Source organism: Euprymna scolopes, chromosome 32, assembly GCF_053919585.1.
Source record: "Euprymna scolopes isolate OS-2025 chromosome 32, ASM5391958v1, whole genome shotgun sequence".
In the NCBI taxonomy this organism is placed as follows: Eukaryota; Metazoa; Mollusca; class Cephalopoda; order Sepiida; family Sepiolidae; genus Euprymna; species Euprymna scolopes.
Genome location: NC_136513.1, coordinates 47,760,316 through 47,774,482, shown reverse-complemented (window position 1 = coordinate 47,774,482; position 14,167 = coordinate 47,760,316). Strand labels below are relative to the sequence as shown.

The 14,167-nt window shown below is 35.1% G+C and overlaps 1 protein-coding gene across 2 annotated transcripts in view; it reads right to left on the bottom strand.

Moving 5' to 3' along the window:
• Window positions 1-14,167, bottom strand: part of LOC145256320 (calpain-B-like) — a 206,845-nt gene that overhangs the window by 74,723 nt on the left and 117,955 nt on the right. For both annotated transcript variants that reach the window (XM_080115053.1, XM_080115052.1), the window contains 3 exons: window positions 4,679-4,715; window positions 2,335-2,367; window positions 1,004-1,124 (listed from right to left, as the gene is read on the bottom strand). In XM_080115053.1, coding sequence (XP_079971179.1) covers window positions 1,004-1,124; window positions 2,335-2,367; window positions 4,679-4,715 — 191 coding nt within the window. The remainder of the gene's footprint in view (window positions 1-1,003; window positions 1,125-2,334; window positions 2,368-4,678; window positions 4,716-14,167) is intronic.

Sequence of the window (14,167 nt, the reverse complement as noted above, 5' to 3'; positions counted from 1 at the left end):
TGTATTTTTAAAAATTAAATTCATCTCTGGATTTGCATTAAAAATGTATTCATCAGTTTTTTGTACTCAAAGATTTGCTTCCTCTGAACGAAGAGAGACAAATTTCACATTTTTGGAAAGAAAAGCAAAAGCATCATATATTGGCTAATAATTGACATATTCTATATTGCTAAATACAGCTCACTCAAAGAAGTCACCATGAGCCTCTAAAGGTGACCTGAACATGGAGTACAGGGTCTTTACAGTGGACAACAAATCAACTGAATTGAGTACGAGTTTCCTTTCTAAGATATAGGGGTGGCATGACTTTGTTTGTGACTCTTTAAAGTAAATGGGGGCCGAACTTGAGAACATTAAATAATGTGAGTCTGTTATGGGATGTCATGTTCGCCACTTGTAAGGAAACTAACATTTTGCAAAAAGCGAAATAATCTCTGAAGATCTCTGTTCACATGTCACCATTTCTGTTAAAGAATTAATTAAACAGTTAGTGAAAAGGTCATTGTCTATTTCTCCAGAAATAAAACCTTAGAAACTCCCAGCGGACGTCTCTGTATTACTTTCTGTATAAAAAGAAGTTTTATTTTTCTAGCACCACTGATGACGGGTCATCGTCTGAGTAGATCAAAACAGACGAGGAAAACGAAGCAACCACTAGACGAAACAATGATGACAAAGAGAAACGTCAGTGTCAGACATTTATTCCTTAATATAAAACGTTGCACAAAGCTGTTTACAGCTGTTTTAAGTTGATATTTCTTTTTCGTCACACAAAATGAAATAAAAATTGTTCAAACCTTTTTTTCAAGTACGTAGCAAGAAAAAAAAATTCTGCAAAACGTTCATTATCTATTTAAAATAAGAGAAAATTACAAAAATAGGTTCACTGGCAAATACCTCGGTAAAAAAAAAAAACAAAAAAACTTCAAAATTACCCAATGAATGATGAAATGAATAAATGTACACAAAGCGTTATGCAAATGAAATGGTGTCATTTACTGACCTTTTCGGAAGACCGTATTCAAGACGTCCATTAATTCATACGCGTCAATTTCCATGTCTTCGCCTGCAATTTTCATGAAGTTTTCTCTCAAATTATTTTCTTGTTCTTTAAGTGCTGTGAACTTTAAAATAAAAAGAATAAAAAAAGGGAGTTTGTATTATTTGAATTATTCAAACAACTGTTCTCATCTTGAATGTTATTCTCACAATATTTCAGCCGATGTAACCTCCGACCTTCTTCAGGTGTGTCTGGTCGAAATTAGAACTTTTTACGATAAACTCAGGAATCTTTATCTTATAACATATGCATGTCGAATTTTTTAAAAATATATCAATTATTAGCCAAGATATGATGTTTTTGCTTTTCTTTCCAAAAGTGTGAAATTTGTCTTTGTTCAGAAAAAGCAAACCTTGTGGTACAAAACTAATAAATGTATTATTTTAGTGCAAGTACAGTGTTCAACCTAATTTTAAAAAAAATACAGAAAAATCTTTATGGTGTAGGTCACAGAACAAAAACGTTGTATTCCAAAAATCACGTAAATTGATCAAGTAGATTTTATTTTAAACTAAAAAAAATAAAATTTTAAGAGGAAGCAAGACATGTTTTGATCTGCCATGTTTAATGAATAAATGGAGACAACGCAATTCGAACTACCAAGATTCAACCAGCCTTGTAATGGCTACGATTTACTAGTAAAATCGCTAAAAATCGTAAAAACATGATTATCTACATATAAAAGATACTTCATCAATTTATATTTTTGGAGTATGATATTTTCTTTCCGTGATGAGTATGTACATCATAAATATTTTTCTGTATTTTTTTTTTTTTTTTTGATAAGATTGAATTCTAGACTTGCACCTTTTTTTATATTTGCAAAATAATTGTATTTTTTTTTAAACCACTTCAGAATCATAGGATTTGCTTAAGTCGACAATTCTACGATTCACGGGAATACTTATTCATTCTAACCATTTGGTAAAAACTAAAGTTTATTTGAAAAAAGTTTCAATTGTTGACAATTTGAAATACATTATTTTCTGCACTCCTAATTCGCTTGCATTACAACTCTATGGACTATTATGTGTGAAGCAAAGTTGAGAAAGACACCAATTGTACAGCCTTACAGTAGACAATCTGTTAATAAATGAAATGTCTTTGTACTTTATGGCTTTTTAAGTGTTTTTTTTTACTCTCCAATGTGTACAGTATTGTTAAATAAATACACAGTGTGTTTTAGCAACATAATCGCAATCTCATGGACTACTATGTGTGGAGCACAGTTGAAGTTATTTTTCTCAGTATCTATAAATATATCAAATACTTACCTGAGGATTTGAAACATCATCTTCAGCTTGAGGCTACAACAGATAGAAAAATATTCATTTTAAAAGTAACAAGAATGAAGTTTATATTTATTTAAAAAATGCTTCATCATCAAAGTTTTATCTCGAATTTAAAAAGTAATTTTATTAAGTTACAAGTGAGAGATACCTGGTATTGCCTGGGATGCAATAAAGTTGTTTTAATTTTTATTTGTTTCCATCTTTTTCAACCGATACAGGAAAAGAAATACATTTTAATTGCAAGTGAAACAACCTTCTTTTTTTTTTAGATCATTCATTTATTTGTGAACTATTATCCTCATTTTTATGGTTGTTGCTGTTTCACTATGTTTCGGCCAACTATTCCTCTGGCTTTCTTCAGGTGATTAACCATGACGAGATAGGAATGCTGACTCTTTCAATTGTATCTTCAGTAATTACTGCCTTCCATAGTTGTTGTTGTCTCATCACGTTTTAGCCAATTAATCCTCTGGCCTTCTTTGGGTAGGATTGAAACCGCTATCTTTGACCAATGCTCACCTGAAACTGTATAGGCTCTATTCACTATCCACTATCCATTGTCCCACAGGCCCCAGTTCCAGGTGAGCATTATCTGAAGATAGTGGTTTCAAGCCTACCTAAAGAAGGCCAGAGGATTAGTTGTCTAAAACGTGGAGAGACAACAATGAAAAACAGTTACTGATGATACAGTTACAAGACTCAGCCTTCTTATCTCGTCACGATTAATCACCTGAAGAAGACCAAAGGATGAGTTGGGCAAAATATGGTGAAACAACAACTATGAAGATAAGGATAACATGCCCCTTGGACTAATCAGAAGCAGACAAGAGTTATCTCCCCCTTAGGTCTATAAAAATACGAGCACATGTACCGGTGATGCTCCTCTAACTCTAAATTGTGAAGACGGTTTATGACAAATATTTAGTGACGTTATATTTGAATGTGATTGTGTTGTAGCTGGCATGGAAGCAATCCCATGGCAGCATGTTCCACAAATGATGTTTTCAATTTTTGAGATACTTAACTCATCTTGAAATTTGACTTGGGATTTACAGCGGAGGTTTGTAACAACATAACGTGATGAATTAATCATCTTGTTCGCGATTATCTCCCTTGAATTAGAACTCTCACAACGATGTCTTCAAACTTCATCAGATTTTATCACTCACCATTGCTTTAATTATGAAGTATATTTACATATTTGTATGTAAGCATAATCATGGCGGAGTGGTATCATTATACGGCATAGTCATGTTGACTCTAGTCTTCGTCAGATCACCAAAGTTAAGCAATACTGAGCCCTGCCAGTACCAGATGGGTGACAATTTGGGACTACTAAAGCGTTGTATGTAGATGAAAGGTTAGGTCAGTCCTCCTACTTTCCAATGTGTGTAGTGATGACATGAAAAAAATGATTAAGTTTATCGAACTTCATCATCTCGACTGCGGTTGTAAAAGGATGAAGTTCAGTGAGAGTGGAACGTTATCATGTGATTTTTTTTTGGATTTTTATGCTTTTTACATTATTTGAAATCTTTGAACATCTGTTCTCATCGTGAGTGTCATTTTCAAAATGTTTTTCGTCGATTTAACCTCCGACCTTCTTCAAGTGTATCTTGTCGAATTCAAGAATTTGGATGGAATTTCGAATGGAACCCTTCCTTTACTTCACTGGTGTAGTGAAAATGACACTCAAGATGAGAACAATAGTTCGGTTTAAACAGATGAAAACCATTCTGTGAATTTACTGCCTGGGTATTTTTGGGTACTTCTGCTAGTTTTTAAAAATTTTTTAGTGATATAACAAAAAAATAAATAAATGAATAAAATAAAACAAAAATGGTATCAGGCATGAGCGGTAGGCCATTTAACACATAGAGGGAATCAGCTGATAGCAGTCTACTCCTAGCAGGTGGCACACACAGATTGGCAACAGACCTAGAAGTTAGAAGCATTCACAGAATGCCTTACCACAGCACGAGATACGAAGATAAAACATGAAAATAATAAAATAATATAAATACGTCATCTTAGACAAACTACACTATAAAAATAAATACGCACTTTTTTATTTTAGTTTTTCAAGATATTTTTCTGGTTTTAATATTTGAAGATTTACACTCTAGTCAAGGGGAAACAATTAAAAAAAATCTATTGAAGTTTTGCAAAATTTTTCCTGAAAATCTAAAATGCAAAAGTGTTAAAAAAATAATAAAAGAAAAAAAATAATAAAAGAAAAAATAATAAAAGAAAAAATAATAATAAATGAAATACAAAAACAATAAAATACAGAAACAATAAAATACAAAAACAATAAATGAAATACCTCGCTTTCTTTTATTCCTGTTGGTTCATCTACAACGCTAAAAGATAAAAGGAAAAAAAGAAAAAAAAATATATTAAAAACAAACCTAAAAAAACGTTAACAAAATGACTATGAAGGTTTATCAAACTACGAATGCTGTAGTATGCCTACCAAACGTCGCCTTTGGACAATGATTGCATTTTTAGATCTTGCCAAGTATCACACCAACGATTAATATAAGTAATATTCATATGTAATATATATACAGCACAATTCATGTTGACACACCGGTTCCTGTCAGATCAGCAAAGTTAAGCAACGATGAGCCTGGCCAGTACCAGATGGGTGACCATTTGGGAATTTCAAGTGCTGTATGTGCTCTCTGCTTATCTCAGCATTGTTTCCAGTCGTTCTTGAACTTATATATACTTACAACTGGAATTAAAACAGTGCCGACGCAGGAAAGATGTGGTTGGGGATTGTGCAACTTGTGCCAGAATAATTTCACACATAGACACGCTTCAGTGGGTATCCATAGTCTAACAAGACTGAACAGAGGTGGTTTATTTTACGTACGTAAGTATTTGGCAGCGTGGCATTGTGTATGTATATGAGTTTGATTACTTTGTTTTTGTTACTGCGTGTATAGCTGTGACTTGTAATTTGTTTCTGTTTAGCTGACTATCGCTATTGTGTAAGAATGTGTAAAGTAGGCTGGTATGTGAGTCATTGAGTCCTTTTCCGTTGTGACTTGCCTGCCCTGGCCAAAAGCATTCAAACAACAATCCTGGGTTATACATGCATGGACAGTCAGTGTCTCTGTGTCTTTGGTTGTTTATTTTATAGAGGTTTTGAACTTTGGCTTACTATTTTCACATATATGTGTAACTTTTGGAGATTGAAATGATTTTCACTGGTTGAAAATATTTTCAGTTAACACTTTCCCATAATAACGTATGAGGAGGGCAAATCCAAACAAAGAAGAGAAAGAAAGAAGGTAAGCAAATAGAGGCATTTGCTTTTTAACATTCATTTGGATCACTTTACGATTCAATTGCCACAATGCACTGAAATCTGAAGTAGTCTAAATAGACATTTATTTTAAGAGATATTTAAGACCAAGAGGTGACACAAGGTCATTAAATGTGGTTGAATCTAACCCCCACATCAAAGGCATTCTAAAAGATAGAAAAATAGCCGAGAATGGATCTGTTGGCTTTTCTCAGTATGGTCTTCCAGTTTTACTCTAATATTAAAAATTATAATTGCACAAATTAATTATGTATGTACTTGTCATGTTTAAAAAACGGCTGTATACCAACATTTATGCAAATTTACCCAGTATTTTTGTTTTTATAAATCAAATCAAATTTGATCTGCAAACGATTTCTAGCTGTGCTGAATTATCACTCTTGCCCATGGACCTTAATGTAAGCAGAAAATGGTGGATGAGACATTTCGCCATTAAAATGTACATTTTCTCTAAAAAAAAAATACTTGATGAATTTACACAGTTTTTGATGTACTGTTTTTTAAAATCTAAAACATGTAAGTAAATAATTTTTTGTGGCATTTTATTTATTTTCATTTTATAAGCATTTTTTTTTCTAATATTGGAGTAAAACATCGACGAAATGTTGCATCCCTCTGCCTGTTCTACAAGTACTTTAACGGTGAATGCTCTGACGAACTGCAAGCACTTGTGCCCCCATGACGTAAATACCCCCGACAAACCCGACAAGCAGCTAAATCCCACCCCTTCACAGTAGAGATCCCTAGATGCAAGAGAGCCTTCTACTCCAGTAGTTTTTTTCCCAGAACAGCTAGACTTTGGAATTTCCTTCCGGGTCTCTGCTTTTCCGACTGCACTGACATGCAGAAGTTCAAGTGCAACATGAACTGACATCTTGCTGCCCAACTTCCTACACAGTACCCCTGATGCTTATGTCTCCGATAGTAGCCCTCTACAACAAAGTGGCAACGTGCTTTGTTTGGGGTGAAAATGTAATAAAAAAAACAAAAAAAAACTGGATGTGCCGAAAATAATGTCTGTGAGTCCATATTAGGATTAAGCCAAACACTACCTCATTCCAACAAAGAAGGGTCTACTACTTCTATTGGTATGAAAACGGGCTTAATGGAGAAATATTCAAAGGGAGATAACTCATCTCTCAATGCTTTATATCGAACTTCAAATGAACGGAAATCTAATTAAACATGTAAATAGCTGTTGGGCATACACTTTTAAGACTGATATACGAATAGGTATGTCGCGCACACACACATACCAACATACATCAATTACACAACGGTTATTTGCTCTTGTCGTAGTTTTCAAGTTGTCCAACAGGTGGCGTCTCTACTTCTTGTTTCGTATTCCTGTCTATCTTTCTTTCTTATTTGCTGATGTACATTCCTTACGCCTCGGCAGGCGATATCTTCGTTTTATCTGAAAACGAAGGTACATCCTTTCTCAAGGTAAGACAACACATGTCTACAACAACAGTGTATGAACACTCGGTCCACACACATTCACAATGAAATATTCAGTAACTTACCAGTCCGTACGCCTTTACATACAATGAACTGAATCATGAGTCTCATGAGGTCTCATCAAAGAACTTAAAAGAGCTTACACACATTAGTCCATCCTAGGAGTATAAAATCATTTAGAATATCTGCATGAATACGATTACACGTAATAGTTAACTAAAGATGATCATCCCATAAGAAAACCGAAAAAAAAAAACTAAAGAGAGTCACCAAGCTAATAGGTCCCGAACTGTCATCTAAACTTCAGCCTCTGTCCCACCGACGAAATTTTGCATCCCTCTGTCTGTCTTACAAGTATTTTAATGGTGGATGCTCGGACGAACTACAAGCCCTTGTACCTCCTCGACGAAAATACCCTTGACAAACCCGACAAGCAGCAAATTCCCATCCCTATACAGTTGAGATCCCTAGATGTAAAAAAGCCTTTTATTCTAATAGCTTCTTCCCCAGAACGGCAGGACTTTGTAATTCTTTTCCGGTTTCCTGCTTCCCCAACTGTACTGACATGCAGAAGTTGAAGTGTAATGTGAACAGACATCTTGCTACTAAACTCCCTACATAGTACCCCTGGAACTTAGGTCCCTGATAGTAGCTCCGTACATTAATGTAACAATATGCCTTGTTTGGGGTGAAAATGTAGTAAAAAAATAAAAAAATAAAAAATAGGGAATTAATTAAGATGAATGTCTAAAAGAATATGCAAATTAGCCAGATCTTTTGCTAGTGAATACAATTTCATGACCCATATATAACAAAGTTGTATTCTCTTTTAAAATAAACAGAAAAAAGGTTCAACTTTTTTCTTCTTGGCCTTTGGGCCAAGATCTTTTTTCTGTTATCAAAGTGTAGTATCTGTTCCAGCAGATACTGCAATCAAAGCTATATGTGGGGGGCAACCCCATATATCAGTCCATTGCTCTTGAGCAATCAGTTTTGGTCAATCTAGGGGAAACCCTTCATACCAATTGCCACTATCCAGTTCCCTCTCGGGAGGGGGGGAAACTAGTTCCCCTCCCATCACTCTCCACATTAAAAAACGGCCTTGCATCTAATTTGCTCAGTGGAGAAGCAAATAAATAACTAAATAAATAGAAAAAAAGTTTTTAGTATGAATAGCAATACACACACAAAAAGAAATTATAGGAGTATAGACATGTGTGTGTGTGCGCGCGCGTGTATGTGTAAAGTGTTACAGCAAAATTCGACACTAAGATGGTCGTCTCCGCTGGCAGTGGTTACATAAAAAAAATAATGTAGTATGTAACTCTAGTTTAAAATAAACTGTTGGGTTTCTGCATATACGTTTGTTTTTATTGTCTATTTCATTTTCTTTGTGTCAAGTGTCGGATTTTGCTGTAATACCTTGTATGTGCATATATAAAATAAGAAAAATTGATGATGAAAAATAAAATTAATTAAATTAGATATTTATTGTATTTATTTGCTTCCCCACCAAAGCAAATTAGGCACAAGGCCGTTTTTAATGTGGGGTAAAAAACAGCTCCTCTAAAAGTAGGCAAAAAGGGGACACTCTGGTTACCAAAAAAAATAATTGTCCCAGTATAGAGGGTTTCCCTTCCATTCACTAGTACAAATTATCTTAACTGCAGCATCTGCAGAACAGATGGTATTTATTTGCTCCCCCACTGAGAAAATTAGGCACAAGGCCGTTTTTAATGTGAGGTAAAAACCAGCTCCCCTAAAAGGGGTCACTCTGGTTACCAAAAATAATAATTGTCCCAGTATAGAGGGTTTCCCCTCCATTGACTGGTACAAATTATCTTAAGTGTAGTATCTGCCGGAACAGATACTACACTTTGATCCCGGCCCGAAGGTCAAGAACAACAGGATATTTATTTGCTCCCCCACCGAGCAAATTAGGCATAAGGCCGATTTTTAATGTGAGGAGTGAAGGGGAAATGGGGACCAACTCCCCGGGGAGTAGGGGAGCTGGATAGTGACAATTGGTATGAAGGGTTGCCCCTACATTGACCAAAGTCTTATATGTGGGGGAAACCCCACATATGGTCTTTGCTTGCAGTATCTGCCGGAACAGATACTACACTTTCATCCCGGCCCAAAGGCCAGGAACAAAAGAAAAAAGGCAAGCCTTGATCCATCAAAAATTCAAACAAGGAATTACAATAATTACAAATCCATAACCCATTATTATTTTTTTATGGAAATCAATCAAAACAAAGGATAAAGCCACTTGATGCAAGGAGCTAACAAGAACTAAAGCTGATTATCAATATAGGAGATGTCTATTGACTTTAGTCTTTAAAAGACCAAGGCTGTAAGAAAAAGGAAAACAATGAGCAGGAAGAGAGTTCCACAACCTTGCAGTTCTTGGAATTGGAAGCTGTATTACAATGAGGTATTAAAACAACAAATTGATGGAGACCACTAGACCAACAAGTTATACGAGCTGGAACAAAGGAAGCGTGAGAGAGAGGTTGCAGTGAAGAAGAAAGTGTGGAGCCAATCAAATTACAGATACGTTTCTACAATTTATCAAGAACTTTCAATTTACAAATTTTTAAAGATAAACTCTTTTCATCAATGGATAGACATGAGTAAAAAAATGCATGAAATTTACAAATATATAAAAAATATATAAGAAACTAAAAAAAAAAACATATAAAAGGTTTTTTCAATAAATAGAATTCAGCGTGATAGTGAAATGAAACGAATCATCTAATAAGAAACCATGAAAATGAATGATTAATTAATGAACGCTCGTTTTTCAAAGGAATATGCAAATTAGTTAACCTTCATGTAGTCGCTCGCACATCCATGACTGAGTATATTAAGAAGTTCGTTTTAATAATTTTAAGTAGAAAACGTATTATTTATTCATTTATTTATTGCGGACTATTATCCTCATCTTCATAATTGTTGTTTCACAATGTCTCGGCCAACTATTCCTCTGGCCTCCGCCAAGTGGTAAACAATAAAACAAAATTACTCATCTCAATTTATTAAATGATATAGAAAAAGTAGGCTTTTAATATCAATGTCAGAGCGAGGAAAGGCTCAACTTTATAGATATATAGATATATACATGTCTAAACAAATCATTCTTTTTTTTTTTGTATTTCTTTTATTCAATTTTCACCCCAAACAAGGCATAGTGCCACTTTGAAGTAGAGGGCTACTATCGAGGACATAAGTTGCAGGAGTATTATGAAGGGAGATGAGTAGCAAGATGTCTGTTCACGTTACACTTGAACTTCTGCATGTCAGTACAGTTGGGAAAGCAAAGTCTAGCAGTTCTGGGGAAGAAACTATTGGAGTAGAAGACTTTCTTACACCTAGGGATCTCTACTGTGAAGGGGTGGGATTTAGCTGTTTGTCGGTTTTGTCGGGGGGTATTCATGTCGAGGGGTTAGAAGTGCTCGTAGTTCGTCAGAGTATTCACCGTTAAAGTACTTGTACAACAGGCAGAGGGATGCAACATTTCGTCGATGGGACAGAGGCTGAAGCCTAGATGACAGTTCAGGACCTATCAGGTTGGCGACTCTCTTTGAACCCTGTCTAGAAGTAAGAGACAAGTACCAGATGCACCAGCCCAAATATGACAACAATACTCCATACATGGGCGAATGGTGGTCTTATAGAGGTACAGAATACTTTCAGGCGTAAGTAGTTTTCTAGCACGGTAGAGAGAGCCCACCTTCTTCGCAGCAGCCTTGGCAATGCTCTCAATGTATCTATTCCATTTCATGTTCCCTGTAAATGTTAGGCGGAGGACTTTAAAGGAAGTACTTTCAGGTAATGTGTTCTTGGCAATTGCTATCGGTGGTTTCGTAATGTATAATAATCTACAATAATTCAAACAAGAATGTTAATATGTTTTTGAAGAGAAAAATCAACCGAAGATAAAAAACCGTGACAAGAATGTAACACTCTGTATCGAACCCACAGCTGTCACTTATAAAATTAAGATAGGTAATGCAACAACGCAACTCTAATCCACTTCAAAAACAATCACCAAATGGCACCACATGAAACAAATCTAGATCCGCTTTGTATCAAACCACCAGCTGTTGTAAATATCTTTGTATCGAATTCGTACACTATGACCTGCACACATTTTTCTCTCAAATTCGAATGTCAAGGTAAAATTCGGGTTTGTTTTACTATACACAGATTCGAAAAAGTTGTCAAAAAACAAATACATATCAAATAAATTTTATCAAAGGCAAGATAAGTTACTTTTCTACCTAACTGGATAAGTTTTTAGTGTTTTTATTTAATGTAACATGTTTATTCAGCTCGAAAAACATACAGTGGTTACCGATGTATTCGAAAATTTTAAATGGCACCAGACTCTCTCTTGAACATGGTAAGTTTGGGAAAATGAGTTAAAAATAAAAAAAAACTATACAAAATACTGTTAGAAACTCGCTCAATATGTTATCGTGACATAGGCTGACATATATTCGGTGGGTTTCTAACAGTATGTTGTATAGTTTTTTATTTTTAACTCATTTTCTCAAACTTGACGTGTTCAAGAGAGAGTCGGGCGCCATTTTAAATTTTCCAATACATTGGTAAACACTATGTTTTTCGAGTTGAATAAACATGTTACATTAAATAAAAACACTAAAAAATTATCCAGTTAGGTAGAAAAGTAACTTATCTTGCCCTTGATAACATTTATTTGTTATATATTTGTTTTTTTGACAACTTTTTCGAATCTATGTGTACAGTAATACAAACCCTAAAATTCATTTGATTGCCATATAACTATAACTTGGTAAACAACTATTATCTTGTATTATTTGAATTCTTCAGACTTTTATTAGCATCTTGAGTGTTATTTGTGCAACATTTCAGTCAATGTAACCTCCAACCTTCTTTTGGTGTATCGTGTCAAACTTGGAAATCCTTCTGTCAAACTCAAGAATCTGCACTGAATTTCAAATAAAATCTTTTATTTAATCCATAGGAGTAGCATGTTCTTGTTTCATCAGCCATAACTGGATAAAAGTCCTAAGTAATTCGCGATTATATTTTAAGTGTCACCTGCACTCAGGATTGAACTTTCAACTTCCAGAAGAATGTAACTTACAATTGAATTTTACCCAGTACTTTATCCACTACGCCACGGGTTCACAAGTTCGATAAGACTCACCCGAAGAAGGTCAGAGGTTATATTGACCAAAACGTTGTAAAAATAAGACTCAAGATGAGAATAATATTCTGAAAAATCAAAATAATAAATTCTCATCTCACAAAATTCAGAAAATTATTAATTTGGGTTGGGTTGAGTTTCGTATATTTGTTGATTTTCAAACACAGACACACAAAAAAAAAAAAAAAAATCAAAATGTCCGACTCTTGAATCGTAATTAACACTTGTCTATAATATGACGATGCCAAATCTCTCAAAAGATCCGATTCTCAAATTGTATAAACTTTACTTTCTTGCTGATTATAGCTTGTAATCTATATAGAAATCAACAATACTCCTTTTCACTGACGCCATAAAAGAAAATGAGGTTTTACCCAAATAAATAAATAAATAAATAAAAGAGAAAAAGAATCATTTTCGAATTGGAAATGAGGCCGAAATTTTTCTGAGCACCGGACTTATACTAAATAGATATTAATAAGTCCCTCATACTTATTCCATTTTTTTTTTTTTAAATGGAGAGTAGATAATGCAATGGATGTGTTATTGGCAGCTCCAGTAACTCTCGCTTCTCCTTTTTTGTCCCTCAGTCCTCATTCAAATGAGTGATATTTCTGACATAGGGCGAAGAAAAAGTTGCTTTCTAGGTCGGTAGTACTTTGTGAACAGTAGTCTGAGATGTCGGAAATTTTTTTGTCTTTATGTCTATCCTTGTGGCCATGTTACTAGTAAAGGTGTTGGAGGTAAACATTTCGTCTGGGCTGACGTTATCCGCCTGGTAGTCAGGGACCCAGACCTTGGATTAACCACTAAGGAGGCTATCCTATCAGCAGGTGCAAAGTACTGGGGTTGCTGTATTGCCATTTGGTGAATGGATGCTGAACCATGCAGTAGTCTCTGGTGGGGCCTCTCGATGCTATACTAGTGGGTAATTGTTACGGCTTTACCTTTTCATGTGCTACAAAAAAAAAAAATTTCCTGTCCTTTTTGCTCTTACTTTCCCTCTCTATCCTGCTCTAACCAAGTATGCCGACCTGTTCCACAAATCACAAAACCTCAATATGAAATATCTCCAGAAAAAAAACTTGAATAAACCTAGAACTCCATCTTCCAACGTAGACCCCTACTACCATGTCTCCTTCTCCAACATCAGGGGTTTACATTCCAACCTTACGGAGTGGTCGGAGGATCCTAGAGGAAAAAGAATGGAACATGAACATAGCTCAGGGGAAGTTGAGAGAAAAAGGTCTAGAAGACTTGCATACTGACCGGTAGTATCGGGCACACGGGTGGGCTCGCGAACAATCTGAGTGAGGTCATAGGCTATGGCAAAATCATAACAGAACCTCCCCTCATCATCTGTCTTATTTGAGTGGGTCAGCCATTCCATGTCATGGACATTGAAGTCACCACAGATGTGCATGTTAGCCGAGGGATGTGCAGACAGGATGTGGTCTATTTTCTCAGACATACTCTTAAAGATAGTAACTCCGCTGTTATTGGGCATATATACTCACCAATTACACCCAGGTTCTGTCCAAAAGTGGTTTTTAAGATCGTTTACACATGCTCCATGAATTCAAACAATAACAACTTAAATTTGAGTACAATCGTTTCAGAGACGATGTTAACTTTATTAACCTTTTACCACCAAATTGTACTTTCAAGTTGCTTTAAAAAAAAACAATATTTTTTACTCTTATGGCTTGTCAGGCCAACTGGTCTTCAAAGTATAAGTCTATGCATGGTTCAATAAGTGAATGAGGGATTTGTTTGTGGTTGTGCGTCAGTTGCACGCTACCTTCAGTCACGTGTGG